Source organism: Tachypleus tridentatus, chromosome 6 (assembly GCF_004210375.1).
Source record: "Tachypleus tridentatus isolate NWPU-2018 chromosome 6, ASM421037v1, whole genome shotgun sequence".
Lineage (NCBI taxonomy): Eukaryota > Metazoa > Arthropoda > Merostomata > Xiphosura > Limulidae > Tachypleus > Tachypleus tridentatus.
Window position 1 is genome coordinate 59,980,076 of NC_134830.1, and position 21,445 is coordinate 60,001,520.

At 35.7% G+C, this 21,445-nt stretch overlaps 1 protein-coding gene across 12 annotated transcripts in view; it reads left to right on the forward strand.

The window, feature by feature from the left end:
* LOC143252637 (calcitonin gene-related peptide type 1 receptor-like) overlaps positions 1-21,445 on the forward strand; it is a 196,664-nt gene that overhangs the window by 144,431 nt on the left and 30,788 nt on the right. For all 12 annotated transcript variants that reach the window (XM_076505057.1, XM_076505064.1, XM_076505058.1 and 9 more), the window contains 2 exons: positions 1,799-1,905; positions 15,665-15,800. In XM_076505057.1, coding sequence (XP_076361172.1) covers positions 1,799-1,905; positions 15,665-15,800 — 243 coding nt within the window. The remainder of the gene's footprint in view (positions 1-1,798; positions 1,906-15,664; positions 15,801-21,445) is intronic.

Here is a 21,445-nt window from a genome sequence, read left to right on the forward strand (position 1 = left end):
CTATTCGGGAGAGTCATTCATAGACCTGTTTTCTACGAAATTATATGCTAATTTAAAATACGGTTTCTTATCTTCGAGACCTTCCATAATCTCATTTGTTTGTTTTTATAAATGAGTAAGCTTTAACCAAACTCATTGTGGTATGTGAAATAGCCATCTAATGTAACCTTAAGACTATTTATACAGGAATTGAAACATATATTAGTAAAATTGGTCATGACTATATAGGTTCGTAATTCTGATTCTTGTAAATGCCAACATTATGTAATTTGTGTCTTGATTTGTCCTCTATTATACAACACAGGGTTGATCAATAAAAGTGTGAGAGCCCCTAAATGTTGCTGTGATAACGTTTCGCCTCATATATTCTAGGATGTTTTAGGGCAACTTTTGAAACTTACAAACCGTTGTGTTTAAATTCACATAAGTTGCCATACTTTTGGAACCATCCAAAATAAAAAAGATTTTGTTTGTTTTTAAGGAAAAAGTACTCGTCGCCAAAGGAACTTTAGTAACAAAACTTCACATAAAGGTCTGCTGTTTTCTTGTTGTTGTCGGATGTAGTGTTAAACACTGTTTTTAACTATGTTTATTTTTGTAAGATGTACCGGTACCGTATGCTGGCTTCTATATATATACCTCAGACTCTGCATCGGGTACCATAATCGTTATTTCAGACGCTAAATTTTACCAATGTGTTCATTCAAGAACTTTTACGGCATGCCATTGGAACAAGTATATGGGAATTATAAATAATGATACATAATATCACCTTGGCTCATTTAGTTGTCAACAGGAATCGGTGAAGCATTACATCATGGTGTTGAAATTTACATTCTGTAATGACATGGAAGATTTAGTTTCATAAAATGTAAAGAATGATAAAATATTCTCTTGTCCTAACACTTTTGCACAGTATGTAGAATGTGACAAAAACTGACTTAACTAATCACGTATGTATAATGTGACAAAACCCAACTCAACTAATCACGTACGTATAACGTGATAAAAGCCAACTCAACCAATCACGTATGTATAAAAATGATATGAATCCTGGTTTTTTACATTAGAGTTACCAAATTATCTAAAACTTGGGTTCACTAAACAGGGCCTAACACACACCTGCTACCTAAGTTGAATTTAATACATCACTAAACCAATGAGGAGTATATTTAGTAACTTAGTTCTTCAAAGTGAAAAAATGATTTGTGATTTAAAATAAAAAAGAAAGAGTAAAAAGTGGACGATTTAGATGACTCACTTCATTTTATAAACTAGGGCCTAAATTGTTCATAAAAAATCATTTATCTTGTGACTCGGTTTTGTACGTACTTACCACATGCAATGGTTTTTTTTTCACTTCTCTCAAGAAAAAAGTGAAAAAAAAAAACGAAAAATTGACTCAGGCTACAAACGAACTTTGACCAAGTTGTGCACAGAAGAGGATAGCAACAAAGCCGATTAAGTTAAGCAGTTATACGAACTTGGTGATGATTTATTTTCATATGTAAGCAACTAAGTACAAAATCTCCTCTAGGGTTAACCTCACTTCTGCTCATTCCTAGCTCCAGCCTTTAAACTGTTCTCCAGATACCTCCGCATGTCATAAGAAACATCTAATAAACAAGTGTTAGCAAAGGTGTATACTCAACAAAACATAATAAATTCGCTGCAAGACCTATATAAACACGTTAAGCTAGTTATGATAAATTATATTTTCGTGGTTTAAATTAGGCTTAAATGAAATCTTTGAGGCTGTTTGTATAGCTAGCTGTTTACTTTCATTTTGCTTTCCCAGACTTTGTCACGCGGTCTTGCCTGACTGGCGGTAAGTGGGCCATTAACAGAGCAGTTGGAGGACAAAAGAACGATTATTACTCTCCATGTCAGCTGAAGCAAACATCCGTAAGTAAACAAACCACGTTGTAACCACGAGTTGAAGGTTGTCTTTCTAGGTGCGTGAACACACGAATGATCTTTCTTTGTCCGTTTTGCACATGTTACCTGTAATAAAAACCAAACATTTTAAGATTGATGTGAAACAAACAGCCAAAGACAATTAATTAAAGAACTTGGAATTTCGGGAAAAGTTAATCCACTGTGTTCACTAACGATGTATTATTATATCATCCTTTTCACAGATTGTTTCATTTTACGAGCATTAAAACCAAAATGAGATTTAGCGTCGTTTATCAATTACGTTTTGTCTCAATAGACACTAAGCACACCTGACACAGCACTTGTATATTCGGAATTAATTTCTCAGTGTGCACATTGGCAGACAACATATAAGCGTTGTCATTACTAGCTAATTAAGAGATGGGGATCAAATTACTCTTAGGCATTTTACGAGCTAATAAATTCTAATTTCTCACGAGATTGCTCTTTGTAATAAACAAGTGATTTATATTTGTACCGCCTTCACGTTTGGTTTGTTTGTTTGTTTGTTTTGGAATTTCGTACAAAGCTACTCGAGGGCTATCTGTGCTAGCCGTCCCTAATTTAGCAGTGTAAGACCAGAGGGAAGGCAGCTAGTTATCACCACCCACCGCCAACTCTTGGGCTACTCTTTTACCAACGAATAGTGGGATTGACCGTCACATTATAACGCCCCCATGGCTGTGAGGGCGAGCATGTTTGGCGCGACTCGGGCGCGAACCCGCGACATTCAGATTACGAAGTGCACGCCTTAACGCGCTAGGCCATGTCATGTTTGGAAAGTTTAGACTTGCCAGTTCCTAAGTTAAGTTATACGTTGTTACATTTTTGTTTTTTGTCACTTTCATCAACGTCACTGGTTAGAATATTTAACATATCGGGTACCTTGTACCCTAGGATTTTTTTTTTTTTTTTGATACGCAACGTATTTTGTTTAGTTTTAATGTGTTTTGTTTATATTTTAAACAATTATTGTTATAATATAATTGATCAGAGTTTGTGGTTTGCTGTTTTTAACGCAGTCCTTCCTCGTAATTTTGTTTATTTATTTAGCTTCAATGGAATGTAATTATTTGGTTTCACTAATATATATATATATTTAGAACTAACTTAAGTCTCCTCAGTTGACAGAACTTCATGAGATATTGTTATTATTATTGTTGAAAATATCGTTATTATTGAGGTTGTCAGTAATACGTATAGATTATGAAGTAGTTTTCCTTATACTTTTCTTTATGAAGATTTGTATGTTTAATTACACTTTGTAACACAAATTTTGTCCCTGGATAGTATGTGTTATTTCTTAATTGCTTATGTTGTAAAAGTACAAAAAATGGCCATTATTCCCTTCAAACTTTGCTTTTGTGACCTGGATAATGAAATTTAGAAATTAACCTATTTTCTAGGTAAAAACGAGCAATTTTTCACATTTTCATTTGTGTAAGATCTGAATAAAACAACATATGAATCAAGATTTACATGCATTTATACTGAAGCTATACAAAAATGTTTAGAAGTGAGTAGTTTTTCGAGATTTGCGACTGTAATTTAAATCACTTTCACGTATCAGCTCCCAATATAGTCTTCCATCATGTTTTCGTGATACGGTAACCGGTAACCAGTTATACAATTTTCCTTGGTAGCGGCGTTCAAAATCCAGTATATCTTGGTGGAGCGCTCACTTTGCTCCTCTAAGTATGCTCCAATGTTCTCCTTGAATTTATCAAGATGAGCGTCAAGGATATGGACTTTCAGGGACATCCTGCAGCCTGAACCAGTTTCACATACTCTTCGGCCTTGTGATTGCCCAAGAAGCCACCGTGACAAAGCTGCCCTAAGTTTTTTCTTTCCTACTGAGCTTCTGGGGGAATTATGTGCACTCCAGAATTTTCTTTATTTGTTGTCCAACGAAGACACCAGCTTTAACCTTTGCCTCAAACAGCTTAGAGAAGGAGTCTTGAAGGCACTTGAAGGCTGCTGACTCCTTATCAAGAGTGTGACAACTTGTTTCATAAGACCCAATTTTATGTGCAATGGTGGGAACAACACCTTCTGGAGGTCCACTAGTGGCTCACACTAGACATTGTGCCTCCCTATAGAAAACTCGGTCCGTTGTGGCTAGTGCTTCCTGTTGTAGTGCACTACAGTGTTCCTGCTGTCCCAAAGGGCAAAGATAGCAGGGAAACTTGGTAAAGCCTCCTTGGAGACCCATCAGGAATGCCACCATTTTGAAGTCTTCAATAACCTCCCAGCCATACTCATCATACTTCAAAGCTTCTAGCAAGGTCTTGACGCTGTTGTATTCCTCTTTGAGGTACACCGAATGAACCAGGGGAAGAGACGGATACTACGCCCGTTATGGAGTGGCACAGCTGTGAGGCTTTTAGATGAGCTACCAATTAAGAGGCGCCACTCATTCGGGTTACAGGCAATTCCATTTGCTTTGCACAGACAGGATACATTGTGGTAGAAGCAGGCATGCCATAATATACGTTGTAGGCTTCACACATTTTAATAGATGCTGTCACAAAGTATTTTTTCGCCCTTGTCTTGATAAATTGGCCACATTCATAGCAGAATGCGTTTGGAGAATGCTTGATGCCATCTCTGATAAAATCAAATAGGTCTTTGTGTTCACTTAGGCAGATAGAACTAAACGGAAGTGGTGGGCCACTGTATATATATTACTGGAAAGTTTTAGAAAATTCTAAAATGTTCTTGAAAATTCTCGTAAGTTCTAGAACATTCTTGTAAGTTGAAGAAAATTATTTATCAGCTACTCAGCACTGAAACTACTTGGAATGTTCTGGAAAATGGGTAAATTTGAACATTTCATTTCCCAGGTTACAAAAGGAAAGCTTGAAGAGAAAAATAGGTGTTTTCCATTTACTTTAGACATAAGCAATTGGGAAATAACACTTTCTGCCCAGGAACAAGGAAAAGTAAAAGTTTTGTTACATAGTGTTATCTACAGTTGCTACTGTTGCCACGCTGAAATTTGGTTTCACTTTAAATGGGTAGCTTGCTCTGAGTAAAAGTTAATATTAATAAAGTTATTTATTTATCAGAGTTAAAAGTTCTTTCACAGTTTTTTTTTAATATTTTTAACGAAAACAAAGAAGAGACTTGAGTGAAAGACGCAACTTTTTGTGAAACTTGACAAAAAGTACAATTTTCTGAGCTAAATATTCTGTAATTCAAAAATCCTAGAAGTCTTCACACAAACAGTTGAAATGGAAATTTTAGCAAGACTGTCTTTTAGGTATTTTAGACTTTATAACTCATAAATGGTATTCAAAGTCCGTATGAAGCGTTATTGATTGTACACGTATATAAATGCACAAAAAGCACAAATATTATACTTATAAAGAAAAGAAAATTAGCTCAAAACGTCCCATTTGCATTTTTTATTATTATTACTTTATCGCCAGCATGGTATATTGCACTCACAGCTTTTGTAGAATATTAAATAAAGCACTGAGGAGGTTTTATAATGTAGAAAAGGCAGTTTTTTCTTATATGTTTTGTATATACTAAACAACATAATAATTCCAGTGTAAAAGATGTTATCATCATCTTTTAAAGTTAACTTTTATTTATAAATATATTTATTTCCTTTAAAAAGCTTAAGTACACGGTGAAACAGGAATTTCCAGCCAATAACAGATAAACATTAGACGACAGTAGCATGTAGATAGATATCCAGTGCTTTGTACACTATACAATCCGTGTCTTTATGGAGCTAACCACAAAATTATGTACGAAGTGAAGGAATGAAAAAAAGAATCCCTACACCTAATATTAAATTTTATTAAAGACTTTCCCAGAATAATTACTTTGAAAGGTACGAAGATTTATTTAAAGCGATATTTTAGACTACATCCTTGTGCAAATTAATTGAAACAAACGATCATTTTACAATATTTGTAAATATTCAATATTTACAATATGGCGGCCGGTGTTGGCTCGCTGGACCCGCTGATTTATGTTAATAGTATTTTTTTTTCATAGAGACGGCGTCATTAGCTGTGGTTTGCAGTACGGTCGATCTATTTTTTAGATATATGACAAAATTTTGAGGAATATTACGTCATTCGTAATTGCGTTACACTTTTTTCAAAAATGAGGCTATTTGTTTTACTGCTAATCAGTCGTCTTTCAGCCGTCATACACAATGGACGTGACTCCTAGAAAGCGTACAAAGATTGTGACACTACACGAGCACACCGGCATGACATACAGGGAAATCGCGGACGTTGTTGGTGTTAGCCTATCGACCGTCAGCCGTGTGATCAAGGCCAAGATGAGTATCGGATCTATCAGTCCGAAACGTTAAAGAAGATGTGACCGAAAAAGGAAAACAACGCCAAGAGACGACAAGTACATGGTCAGGGAGAGTGTGAAAGATCCATGAAAGACAAGTGATGCCATAAAAAGAGATTTGGTGGTCAAAGGAATAAAAGTCAGCTCTTCAACGGTTTGTCGTACGCTTCTTGATGTCGGTCGAAGGGTAAGGAGACCAGTCAAAAAACAAGTTTTTACCAACTCAATGAAGAAAAAACCGTATCAATGGAATCTGAAATATAAGAACTGGACGCAAGAACAATGAAAAAAAGGTGTTATTCAGTGACGAGACTCATTTCTTCGTACAGGGTCAAAGAAGTCTGCATGTTCGCAGATCTCCAGGTGAGAAACTTCGAGAATCTCACATCAATCAGTTCGCAAAAAATCCCTTGAAGTAGATGTTTTGAGGCTTTTTCAGCTACTATAGCGTCGGAGGCTTACGTATCGTAAAAGGTATGACGCGAGGACCACAATACATCAAAGTTTTGCAGAGAAGAAGAGTCGTTCCAGAATTGAAAAAGAGATTTTCAGATGGATCTGGCATTTTTCAGCAAGATCCGTCTGAAAATCTCTTTTTCATTTCTTGAACGATTTCCAGATGGATCTGTCATTTTTCAGTAAGATCTGGCTCCGTGCCACACATCGAAACTTGTGAAGAATTTTATAACTACAATGCAAATAAAAGTGCTGGACTGGCCTGGAAACTCTCCGGACTTAAATCCTATTGAAAATCTATGGGCGATTTGTAAAGAAAGACTTCGGGGAAAAGACTGTACTACGAAAGATAAGCTAATTGAGACCATAATTGAGGTGTGGTACCGCGATCCAAATATTAGTTAAGATGGCAGTCAACTTGTGGACTCGATGCCAAAGCGGATTAATGAACTTCTAAAAATAAAGGCGGTCATATCATGTATTCATTTGTGACTAATTTTTGGATTCTCAGAACTAAAACGCAAAAAATTAATAAATCATAATTTTCTTTTTTGTTTTAATTAATTTGCACAAGGGTGTATATGTTTTAATTAAAAAAGCTGCTTTTCTACAGGTGAATGTTTATACACTTATGGGTTGACTTAGTCTAGACATGTACTTGCTCATTGTTATGTATTATATACGAGGAATTTAGTTACACAGAACAGTAATTTGTAGTTTGATTAAATGTATACAGTACCTACATTCTTGTTTCCTTATCTTTTTGCGATCCCTATGTGCAGATCTTTACGTTCCCAGTTTTTATTTATATTGTTTGTATTTAAATGGACTCAAGGTTCGATCTCATAGAATCAAATTTTTAAACATTTTCTGGGAGTCATGCCCCCAGAATTCCCCTATAAATGTCAATGACCTGAAAACTTTAAAACTGCTTCTTACGGCAATGATAAACATTTAATAACATTCAACTTTTGTCAAATATTTTATCATGCTAACAGTGTTGCTTGGCAAGTTAGCATATAATAATTAAATAACATATTTCACTGATTTATATTAAAAAAAGGTGACTTTTAACCGTGTAAAGACAGCTTTCACAAAATTATTACAGTTTCATGTTTGTTTGTAGTAAAGCACAAAGCCGCACGATGGGCAATGTGTGCTCTGTTCATCACGGGTATCGAAACCCTGTTTCTGGCGTAGTAAGTCTGCAGATATATCACTTAGCCGATAGGGAGCACAGTTTTATGTATGACAACTGAGTAATTATGCTCATTTACGATGACTTTGCTTATGATACTGACGTGTAATTTTGTATATAAGGGGTAAAAATAAAGTGTGCGAAAACTTATAAAAGTATGAAATGTTTATAATTTTCTTTGAAATTAAACCTCTGTCTGAAGGAAGGTGAATCCATTTCTATACGTGATAAAAACTGACTTTGACGTGGTGTACGAATTTATTGCGCAAATTTCTGTAACTTAATGGAGAAATGTCATGTCCATTGCAGTAGCTTTTTAAATAATTATACACTTTTATTTCATTATTATAGTCTCGTAATGAATATTCGAATATATTTTGGTAATATGTTATAACCTTTGCCAGAAGGCGTGTAAATGTGATTTATGTGTCTAATCTTTGTAATAGTAATTACGCCTTCATAGAAAATCGAAATTTCAGAAAATTGTTGAAACTTCTGTGCAAAAGGTTATGCTGTTTAATCAAAACTATTTTCTTATATTCTCAGTGAAGTGAAATTCAAATGTTTTTGGTTGTGTTTTTAAATAATTTAGTTATATCTGCACCAAATTGTTCTCTCTTCGAGTCATTCTTTAAAAGCGGACGAAATCAGTTAAAACTAATAATATTTGCTGGCAGGAAAACGACCGAGTTTTACAAGTGAAGAATATTTTGTACTTTTGTTTGTTTGTGAATTTCGCTCAAAGCTGTATGAGGGCTATCTGCGCTAGCAGTCCATTATTTAACAGTGTAAGACTAGAGGGAAGACAGTCATCACCTCCCACCGCCAACTCTTGGGCTACTCTTTTACCAACCAATATTGGGATTGGCCGTCATTTTATAACGCCTCCACGGCTTAAAGGGCGAGCATGTTTGGTGTGACGGAGATTCGAACCCGCGACCCTCAGATTACGATTCGAGTACCTTAACCACCTGGCCATGCCAGGCCTATTTTGTACTTTATCAGAGCCAAGGCTTTGCATTCTTATAATGCTGAAATCCGAGGTGTGATTCCCTGTGATTGTATAGCTTTAAGCTAAAAAACAGCAACAATAAAATAGTATTAAAAAGCAATGTGAAGATTTAGAAAGAACATCGGAACAGTGGAACCAGAAATTATATAAGATAACATGTTGAAGTCGTCCAAGAGCAATACCGAAACGTTCGTATATAGGAACAACAATGGAACCAAAAATTATAAGAGAATGTTTTGAAGTCGTCCAAGAGCAATACCAAACCAGATATGTATAATAGTGGTTGTAAAGGAAATCGAAGAGCGTGTTCACGAATTCATATAGGTGATAAAGAAATAAGAAACGGTCCCCCGCTGGTACAGCGGTAAGTCTTTGGATTTACAACGCTAAAATCTGGGGTTAGATTCCCTTCGGAGGACGTAGTAGATGTGGCTTTGCTACAAGAAAACACAAACACACACAAATAAGAAACGATAGCTGTGTAGTGCACTGCCAAAGTAAATATCACAAACTTGACACAACATGATGCAGAAGCCGTTGTGGATATAAAAACTGTAATTGAACTAGGTTAACTTCAAGAACCAAAGTTACCATTGTACAAGGAGACTAAAAGGACGTACAAGGTCCTTAATGGACAGGACTGATCAGTTGCAGAAAATTCTTAACTAAATAGATAACTCTCATTAGTGGCTGTTTAGTTGTCATTTGTCATAATCATACCACTTGGATCTATTATAACAGTTGCTTCAGTCACCCGAGTGGGTCAATTGGACTATCAGGACCAACAAGAAAGAAGTACTCCGGGAAATACAGCTACGCTTTCTGGAACATTTCAAGAGTGTAGAGTTACGCCTTTTATCAACATAACTATTCTGGGTCCATAAATTTTAACTGTGCCTGTTTGTTATTTGTGATAAAAGAAATATTTATCTTCTTTTTATTTTAAGGACATTTCGGAAGACCTATTTACAGAAGTATTTTGGTAAACATTAATTATTGCTTCTGTTGAAAGCATTACGTTAATATCCAGTTTAAATTTCGATGGATGATCAAGACATGTATCCATAATTAGCGAAATAGCAATACAAATTGTTCTTATTATATCGCATTTCACTAGAGATGCAGTTCCATTTTAATTGTCTGACATGGCCAGGTGATTTAAGACATTCGACTCGTAATCTGAGGGTCGCGGGTTTGAGTACCGTCAAACAAAACATGCTCATCCTCTTAGCCGTGGGGGTGTTATAAAATTATAGTCAATCCCACTATTCGTTGGTAAAGATTAGCCCAAGAGTTGACAGTGAGTGGTGATGACTAGCTGCCTTCCCTTTAGTCTTATACTGCAAAATTAGGGATGGCTGGCGCAGATAGCCCTCGTGTAGCTTTGCACGAAATAAAAAAAAATGATTTCTTAGTTGTTTGTTCATAATCACTTTTCAATAAAATATATCTTGTAAGTGTTATCTGTGTAATTTTCATGTACTTGCGAAGAAAAACCTCACTGCCTGAGTTTTTATAAAATTTATGTTTATTTTATTTTTTATTACACTTGAATCATTTAAGTATATGTCTGTGCACCTATTGTACATTCAACTGCAAAGAAAAGCTATTCTGCTCAATGATTTACGTAGTTAGGAAGTTGGTCTAGACGTTTTCACTGTTTGAAACGTGGACTTTGTCCCGAACTAGAACAAACTAGTTGGTTTCAATTTCACTCAAAGCTACACCAGGGATATCCATCTCAAATTTAACAGTGTAAGACTACAGTGAAGGCAGCTAGTCATCACCACCCACCGCCAACTCTTGGGCTACCTTTTCCCAACTCTTTACAACGCATCCATGGCTGAAAGGGTAAGCATGTTTGGTATGACGGGAATTCGAAACCGCGACTCCCAGATTACAAGTCGATCGCCCTAACCACTTGGCCATGCCGGGCTTTCAAGATTGTTGAAGTACGATATGATTTGGTTTGATTTGAATTCCGCACAAAGCTACACGAGAGCTATCTTAAAAATTGTGTTTTTCATTACTAACACACACGGACATAACTGAAACTTGAAATACAGAGCGCACTGTATGAGAGTCCTCGTAACAGCTTGGTAGTTCTATTCGATAGAAACTTCTATTAAAAACATGGGAACAGCTGGACTATAAAAACTTTACTGAAGGCAAAGATGGCTTCTTTATAATCAGCTTTTTCTTGTATCTCTACAGCATTGAAAGTAATAATAGAAAAAGTGAATTAGAATGGATATAAAATGTAAATATATTATGGGATTATCCTCACCTCTCAGTTAGCTTCGAAAATGTACTACTTTGCGGTTCAGTCACGTGCTGATAGTTTGCTTGTTTCTTATTGAATTTCACGTAAAGCTGCACGAGTGCTATCTGCGCTAGGCGTTCCTATTTTAGTAGTGAAGAGCTACAAGGCAGCTAGTCATCACCACCTACCGCCAACTCTTGGGTTACTATTTTACCAACGAATAGTGGGATTGACCGTTATATTATAATGCTCCTACAGCTGAAAGGACGAACATATTTGGTGTGACAGCAATTCGAACCTGCGATCCTCAGATTGTGAGTCCAGCGCCTTATCACCAGGCCATACTGGACCCCTGTGCTGATACATTTCACGGTTCTATCCCATCATAACGCCTATAATAGTTCTGGTTGCCATACTATTCCTAATGTATGATCCAGTTGTGACTCCCTAAATAAAAATGCCAAATGACAAACGTGTAGAAATCAATGTGTTAGTTCGTAAGAGATACTCTGTACGACAGACTGAAGAAATATCACATTTTAATCAGAGTTTTAAGGAAACATAAAATGGTACGTAAAGGTATATTGTTTACAATGTAAACGAATAAAGTAGAAGCTTCAAGTTTTTCAAACGTGGTGTTCAATGACACTGGATATGTTTTTTCGTCTTTATGTGTGTGTTTTCGTACGGCAAAGCCACATTGGGTTATCTGCTGAGTCCATCGAGGGGAATAGAACCGCTGGTTTTAGCGTTGTAAATCCGAAGACTTACCGCTGTACCAGCGGGGAACTCTTTATATCTTTATATAATACGTAATAATCTAAACAGAGATCTTGCCAATGACAAAACTATTAATATCGGTGTGAAAGTCTTTTGCAGATCCAATAAAGCATTCATTACATTGAAAATGCTTCAATGTTAGATTTCGAACAACTGGATTGTAAAGTTAGCTGGAGGATAGGGGAAAAGGATCTTTTATAAATGACTACAAATAAAAGTTTGTCAACAACCAACTATAGAGTATGTGTTGTTATTGTTCCGACAAAATGAAGAGAACGTTTTCAATTACAAGTGATAAGAGTGGACTGTAACTCAGCCAATGTTGACGGATAAATACAGGTTATAAGTGTGTATTGCAATTCAGCCAGTGTTGAGGGACAAATGTAACTAAAAGATGTGGATTGCAGCTCGGCCAGTATTAAGGAACAAGTACAAGTGACGTGTGTGGATTGCAGCTCGGCCAGTATTGGAGATCTACAAAGAATTGATAGCTCCCTTACTGCTGACAGGTGATTTTATCATGACGTTCCCATAGGAACAAGACTTGTTGGGGAGGATTTGATCATTCTGCGAGACAGAAATTCTAGGCATGCAAAAAATACGGTGAAATACGGTGTACAAAGTTTTGGTACAAATATTAATAAGCATGGGTCTATATGGAAATTGAAAAGGTCGAACAGCAACTAAACACAGAGTCATAAATTTTGAACAATATTTTACAATCATACATTGATAAATTCACGGCAGTATAAAACAAACTATACTGTTTATAAAGCGACTACAAAACATTATTGTATTGTTCAATTTATTTGTAGTTTCTTTTGCATTTTCTATAATAATATATTGCACTAATGATAAACTGAGTACTCACGATCAGTCATTGTTGCTAGTCCATGGATGTATATCACCTGTATCTTTCCATGATGATTTCCAACACTGTATGCCTGATCCAACACAATGGTTTTCGAAACCAAGACCAAAAGTTTTTAAGCTGTTTGCAGTTCTGAACCTAATGGGAAAATCGATGGCAAAGTCTGTATATGTAAAGTATTTATGTAACTGTAGAAGAACACTATCAATCATTTATGGAGAAAATTTCATCTGCGTCTTATGCAGCTAGTGGGGAAAGAGTTGCTATCTGAAGTGATGTGTCAACTTCGTGAAGCCCCAAATTGATGAGAACTAACACTTAACATTCCACGATGTCTTGTAACGTGACACTAATCCGTAGCAGTGTTATATCCGTACTCTTGTGTTTTGATATAGTTAAGTAAGAAATCGATAACCTGCTACGCTTCTCAGATGCTAAATAATGTAAACAGTGTGCAACTTGTCAGCAAACTATTATGGCTCTTGCGTTGTTTCTAAAATGACTTGAGTTAAATCAGAGCCAGTCGTTTCGCCAGCACACTTAAGCTGTTTTTTTTATCGTTAAAGTTTAGTAACTGATCGATGGTAAATAAGTTTATGTGTCTATATTTTAATTTGTAGTTGGTTTTATTCTTCTGTCCGATTATCTATCTGCATTTTTCATTTTCGTGCTGTTGAATATTATTTGGCAGTAAACAGGTTGAAATATTCCGTAGTAAAGTTTTAGTTCTTGTTTCTAAAACTGATACCGCATCAAACTAACCACAGCTCACCTCGGAAACGGAAAAGAAAAACTATACTAAAAACTGAATATGGTGGCTCAGCTGTAAGTCTGGAGACTTAGAACACTACAAATTGAATTTCGATAATCCAGGTGGGCTCAGCACAGATAGACAACTGTTATATTTGCGTTTAACAAGAAATAAACGAACGTACTGTGTTATATCAAACGTTGCATGACGAATATCTCCACAAGTGTTCATTTTAATACGTTGTTTCAAAAGATTAACACACTGATATCTCTAATACAGAAATAAAACAATATCATAGCTATGATATATGTGTTAAATAAAGCTTATACTTCGGAGATAAAACCAATTTTTTATAATCAAAAAGAATTAACACATTATAAAGATTACCAAGATGGTCGTGGACTTGTCAACAAAAGAAGAATGTGTGCAGACTTACGACTATTTCTGGAAATGGAACCTTTGAATCTGAAATGTTACGCAAACCAGAAAAAGCATATGTAATTTTTTTTGTTCTTATTATTAGTAGTGTTTGTTTGTTTGTTTTGAATTTCGCGCAAAGCTACTTGAGGGCTATCTGCACTTGCCGTCCCTAATTTTGCAGTGTAAGACTAGAGGGAAGACAGCTAGTCATGACCACCCACCGCAACCCTTGGGCTACTCTTTTACCAACGAATAGTGGGATTGACCGTTAAATTATAACGTCCCCACGGCTGAAAGGGCGAGCATGTTTGGTGAGACCGAGATTCGAACCTGCGACCCTCAGATTACGAGTCGAACGCCTTAATCCACCCAGCCATGCCGTGCCTATTTAGTAGTGTAAAGACTAGTCGCATTTTACCATTTACGTACATAATTCAAACGGAAATAAAAGTGTGTTTTTTCGTGAGATGTGTTTAATGCCGAACTACTGCCAACAATAGCATGACTGTATGCTGTATCACATTTTCTAAAGGTAACCTCCATTGTGATGAGGCGATATAAAACTTGCATGAGGTGGGATTTTTTTTTTTCTTCAGTAAAGGTGTTAGCTGAAATGTTTTAACCACTACACTGTCGGAGGTATCTGATGTTGAACGTGCCAAATTAAATTAACTTTCGCCCTCCACTAGTACAGCGGTAAGTCTACGGATTTACAACGCTAAAATCAGCAGTTCGATTCCCCTCGGTGGTTTCAGCAGATGGCCCGAGGTGGCTTTGCTGTAAGAAAAACACACAAACCCACAAAATTAACTTTCCTTGTTCTTTTTCGAAAAAATAGTAAAAAAAGATCTTAGGTTAAATTCCCGCTTTAAGTTGAAAAATGCATTATCTCTCGCATCAGTGGTCTTCCTCCTTGAAAATAAGAGCATCTCTTCTCTAGCCACAATACTTCAGTTTTTCAGACGGTTTCTTTTCTCTCGGTGTTCTGGCCTCTAGAAAAATATTGAAACGCTGTTGTGTTGATAAAAAACTTGAGAGATGAGTGCAGTAGGTAAAGTTTACCAGGCGTACTAACATTCAACCCCCTGATGATTTATTTGTATAGCTTACATACAAGAGGGAAATCAAATGTATCGTTACCAATAAATTCTCATCATTTCTATACAAATCTAGTGAGGGCTGTGATTACTATGTTGTTGCATCAATCATAATTCAGTTGGTTTCTTAGTAGGGCTAACTGAAGGCTGTGGATTTTAACGGTTCGAACTTTTTATATATATTGAAATTAATATATTATACACTGTGTTCGTCACTATAACGATATTATTCTAAGAAGGCTTAGGTGGGAAAAATTTCGGTTCTTCTGAAAGGTTGTATCCACCTGTTTATTTCTTCAGAACTTGTTTGTAGACTACTTAATGAACTGTTAATTCAAGTGCTCTTCCGCACTGAAAAATCAAAACGTTTTATACTGATGCATGTGATATAATAATATTTTTGGAACAACTTCCTTGGCAATATTAGGATAATTTTACGTATGACTTTTATAAAACTATTTCTCTAGCAAAGTGCTTCTGTGTGACAGTTATGATATTGGGATTGACGTTTATTTTGTATTTTATTTTTTTACAATGGGTGATGTTTATTTTCAGGTCACCCACAAAAGGTTGGTCAAGAAACTAATCAATGCCATGGACGAGCTACAAACATCACCTTATGCGACAACAGAGACTAGTCAGGAATTTGAGAGATGTGTTTATGATGTATTATCAAAACCACAACCTATAGGTAACTGGAATTCATTCTTGGCTAGAATATTTTAACTTATAAGAGATTCAGTATAGAAATACACAAATTGGCCGCGGTATGACCAGGAGGTAAGGATGCTCGACTCTTACTCTGAGGGTCGTGAGTTCAAATCCCCATCACATCAAGCATGCTCACTGTTTCACCAGTGGAAGCGTTATAATCAGTCACATTATTCGTTAGTAAAATAGTAGCCAAAGACTTGGCGGTGGGGGATGATGACTAGTTGCCTCCCCTCTAGCTTTCCACTGCTAAATTAGGGACGGCTAGCTCAGATCGTTCTCGTGAAATTAAAAAATAAACAAATAAACACTGTTATTAGTAGTTATCAATAAAAAAAGGTACTTGGGTGCTAGGGTGCTGGTGTGAAGTACAATGATGCTATGTACCTGTTGGTGTTTTAATATATTTTAATATTATATTAACAACGGAATAGATTTCTTCAATCATATATGGAGTTTGAATTTTTGTAAAATGGCCATTAGCGCCACCACTTTAACACTGATGTCCAATGTTGATTTATTCAGGTAAAAAATATATATAATGAGCTAATTAACAGATCAGACAAAATGGAGATCAATTTATTCAAATACACGAACAGCTCATTTCTTTCTACTAATGTTCTGTATTTTAAATCAGAGATAATGTGCACAATTGCATGGAAATTATAAATAAAACGTCGCATTCGAAATTATTATGACTTAATAAAAGCTTCTTGGCCTAAGGGGAATAAGATTTTGTCTGATGCACTTTAAGAATGGTATTAACTCGACTGCAAAATGGTTAATTTCATAGAAACTAACATTTTAAAGATACCTTTAAGAGTTATGATATTCTGTGGGATACGCGAACACTTATCCTATTTCCGATTAGCATTTGATATGAAAACCATTACAGTGCTATTGATGATCATTTTAGTTTACTCTGTTATGTATATTTTAACAAGAGTTCACAATCAACTGATCATTTGTTTAATGAACACAAGCAACGTATATGATAAGTGAATGATATTTGTGTTGTAAACAAGATGACTTGTTATGTAGAACAGTGAACGAAAGGCGTCGTTCATAGAAGATTAAAGCACACAAGGCAGAACTAAAATGGTATCACACACTTTCTTACTGAAAAGCCACAAAGGGCCAATAAAAAATAATTTAAATACAATTATGATGAGTGGTTAGAGCGTATAGACTGTACATTCGAGTGTTCATGGTTCACGACCCTTTACTTCAGAAACATGCTGCACACCTCATGGCCATGGGTACGCTTTAAGAGTGACGACCAAATCACCCCCCCCCAGTGTCACAACGGTACGTCTACGGAATTACAACGCTAGGAACTGGGGTTTCGATTCTTCTTGTGGGCACAGCACAGAGTAGTCCGTTGTAGCTTTGTTCTTAACTACAAACATGTAAGCAAATCCCACTATTCGATTGGAGCAGCTCCAGAGTTGATGGTAGGCGTTGTTAAATTGTTACCTTATCTCCAGTCTATTACTTTAAATAATATAAACAGCTATGTGAACCAATATATATACCAATTATAGTTTCTCATAATCTTTAAAACAAACCAACGACTGGAAATCAGGATGTTTTTATTTTTCTCGTCAAACTACCATCACTCTTATTTAGCCTTCTCTGTACAACACGAGTTTTGCGGTTTGAATAAAATGCATGACAATGTTTAGGTTATAACAAGGATCAGTGAACACTGTCCAGAACAGATGATGCTTGTACTTGCTTTATTCAGCTGATAGAGTACGGTGGTGTTTGCATTAGTTTTCTGTAGGAATGGGTCTGATACGCTGAATCAAAAAGACGGAAAGCGTATCGAATGTTCTCTGTGACAGAAACAGATACAACATTTTACCACATTCACATTTACATATAACGTATTTCACTTCCATCTTTCTCTACAGGGCTCAGTATGGCCAGGTGGTTAAGGCACTCGTCTCGTAATCCGAGGGTCGGGGGTTTGAATCCACATCGCACCAAACATGGTCGCCCTTTCACCAGTTGAGGCATTATAATGTGACGGTTAATCCCCCTATTCGTTGATAAAATAGTAGCACAAGAGTTGGCGGTGACGACTAGCTGCCTTTCCTTTAGTCTTACACTGCTAAATTAGGGACGGCTAATGTGGATAACCTTTGAGTAGCTTTGCGCGAAATTCGAAAAAGCAAATAAACACTTGGATTTTATTATCTTTATAATTGAATATAAAGTTAAATTAGTTTAAAACTATTTCTAAACTGTTTTGTATATTTTCGTTTCACATCGGTGGACTCAGCAGATAGCCCGATGTTGTTTTGCTTTTAGAAAACACACTATATTTTCGTCTACTGAATAAATGTTACGTTATTACAGTGACTTTGGATGCTAGCAAATAATCAAGAGTTTTCGCTTTTTTTTTTTTTTGTAACAGACAGTGGCACAGCGGTATGTTTGCGGACTTACAACGCTAAAAATTGGGTTTCGATACCCGTGGTGGGCAAAGCACAGATAGCCCATCTTGTAGCATTGTGCTTAATTCAGAACAATAACAACGACAATGTTCTTGATTTGTTTGTTTTTCAATTTCGCACAAAGGCACATGAGGGCTATCCGCGATAGCTGTCTCTAATTTAGAAATGAAAGACTAGATAGAGGGTAGATAGTCATTATCATCTACCGCCAACTCTTGGGCTACTCTTTTACCAACCAATAGTGTAATTGACTATAACATTATAAAGCTCCAAGGCTGAAAGAGCAAACACGTTTTGATGTAACGAGGATTCGAACTCGCGACTCTCAGACTGCGAGTCGAGCGCCAACCACCTAGCCATGCTGGGCTGAAATTTCCGAATCTAATTAAAATAGTGATAATTTGTTTGTTTGTTTGGAATTAAGCATAAATCTACACAACAGGGTATCTGTGCGCTGTCCACCACGGGTACTGAAATTCCATTTTTAGTGTTATAAATCAAGAGACATATCAACGTCTCACTGGTAGTGATTATTGTTGAATTTTGTAACTACTAACATCTAGTTCAATGTTCATATTTATCGCTGAAACATAGTTGGTAAACTGTTAAAAATGCTTTCCAGGATGCACTTATAACTTAATATTTCTGTGTGACCACTAATGGCCAATTAAGGGTGTGTGTTTTTTTCTGATATAATTGGCTGTTTTAGTGAATATTACTGAGTCATTAAGCAGTTTGTTTTTTCTGATACTAATTATTGTTACAATTTTCGCAGTGGATATTGTTGCTTCGTTTATATCTTTTTTTTATTTGCAACATTGACAGCTGTATCAAGGTATGTTGTTGCTTTACTAAGCATTCTTTGTGGTACTACTGGCTTTTTCAGTTTTCTCTGTGGGCATTATTGCTTTGTTAAGCGTTTTTTGTGGTCTAATGAATGTTGTTTTAGCGCAAAGCTACACAGTCGGCTATCAGTGCTCTACATTGTGATGAATCGAACAGCGTAAAATTAGATGACAATAGTTGTTAGAAGGTCTTAGAGTTTATTAACACTACTTTAGACTGTTAACTTTCCAAAATATTTTATGATTCCTTTGAAAGTTATAGGTTTGCTTCTCGTTGAGCGCAAAGCTACTCAATAAGCTATCTGTGCCGTATCCACCACGGGTATCAAATCCCGAATTTTAGCATTATAAGATTTTGGTGTCGCTGCAGAGCTACTGGGAGGCAAGTAATGAGATTAAGTTATAGCTGATTTCTCCAAGCCCGTTCCCTTGGCTGTGGTTTCGCTGGATCTTAGATAAGGACAGTGGAAATATCGTTAATCCATTTATGCGGGTCACTAATTAGATGTCGAGGCATTTGTCTACCTTAAGAGAGTCATAGTTACTCCTGCTTTTTTAGTTTGTGTTCATAAGTTTATTTCAGTGAAATAAGAGGAAAGATTTTTTTTAAATTTCAAAGCAAATTTCAGAAGTTCATTTTTGTACTACTCAAAACAACAAAAAAACCATTCAAATATTAAAGTTTAAAAGATCATTGAACAAAATAAGATAAGTAGACAGAATATAAATATTTTATTTTACGAAATAAACTTCTACACAGAGAATTTTACAATTATTGACGCTACAGAAATGTATTTCTTTATTTTATATGGAAATAAATAAATTATTGTTCTACTAGAGTGAATCAGTGATGCATTTACCTTAATTTATGTAAAAGACGTGTTTTTTTTTCTGTGGTTCAAACACATGTAAATCAATATTTATTTCGGGGAAGTGGGTGTTTGATACACGAATCAAATATGCAAGATATAAACGAGATGCTATTCCAAAATGTTTAGTATATTCGATTTGTACAACGTCCATATACGTTAAATGCTATAAAGCAGTAAACTGTTTCATGTCTTTTTAAACTGTTTCAGTACATGGCCAGGTGGTTGAAGCATTCGACTCGTAATCCGAGGGTCGCGGGTTCGAATCCCGTTAATACCAAACATGCTTCTCATTTTAGATGTGGGGGTATTATGATGTGACTGTCGGTCTCACTATTTGTTGGCAAAAGAGTAGCCCAAGAGTTGGCGGGGGGTGGTGATGACTAGCTGCCTTTTCTCTAGTTTTACACTGATAAATTATACCAAACTGTTCCGGCAAGTCAACTGAACCCTTTGTTTTTAAGGTACATATATATTTGTTGACAGCCGGATTCATTCGCTTCACTCATATAATCCTAATACACTAAAAGATATGAATAGTTGAAATGTATGCCTTCTGCTAATCAGTTAAAAAGGTCATATTAAACTACGATAAACATGTTACGTTACTTTTAACATTTGGTAGGGAGCGCTACTTTCCACATTTCTTACATATAATCCATTCGATTTGTTGTACGTCTTCATAAAATAAGGTGCTCTTGTTAAAGGGTAGAAAACTTGCTGATATTAATTTTAGGAAAATTAAAGATTAATAAAGGATAAACCTTTGCATGCTACGTTTAAAAAAATCTAACCCTTAATTTTAAAATTTAGTGCCACTTAAAACTATATGCTCTAACTCTTTCTTTTAATACATTTATCATTCTATACAACTTGTATTCATTTGTCTATTTGTTTCTCAATATAGTTGTTTAGTTTTATGAAGAAGAATTGAACTTATATTTCTGTATTCACCATTTATTCGGTATTTGTCTACGTCTGTGGAATTTACAGCTAAGAATATGGATGTAACTAAACATAAAATTAAACTATCTTGTTTAGTCCAACTGAAAACTACGTTTTAAAATATATTCCCACCTGAAGATGAACCCTTAACCAAGTCCTTTAAAATTACAATAAAAATAATTTAGTCTTATTTCAAACTGTATTTTTAATATATTATTTTGATATATTTTAAATCACATAGCTGTTGTTTTTCGAATTAAGCACAAAGCAACACAATGGACTATTTGTGTCCTGCCTACCACGCATATCGAAACGAGGTTTTTAAGCGTTGTGAGTCCGCAGACATACCGCTGTGCCACCGGAGAGACAATAATTGTACAAATTGCATTATTTGGTCTATGAATGTGAAATGTAATAGGGTATAAGGTATGTTTAAAAATTATTATGTGAATTATTGGGAGGGATAAAAGAATTTTGGAGAATAAAAAATACAGTTTTAAAATA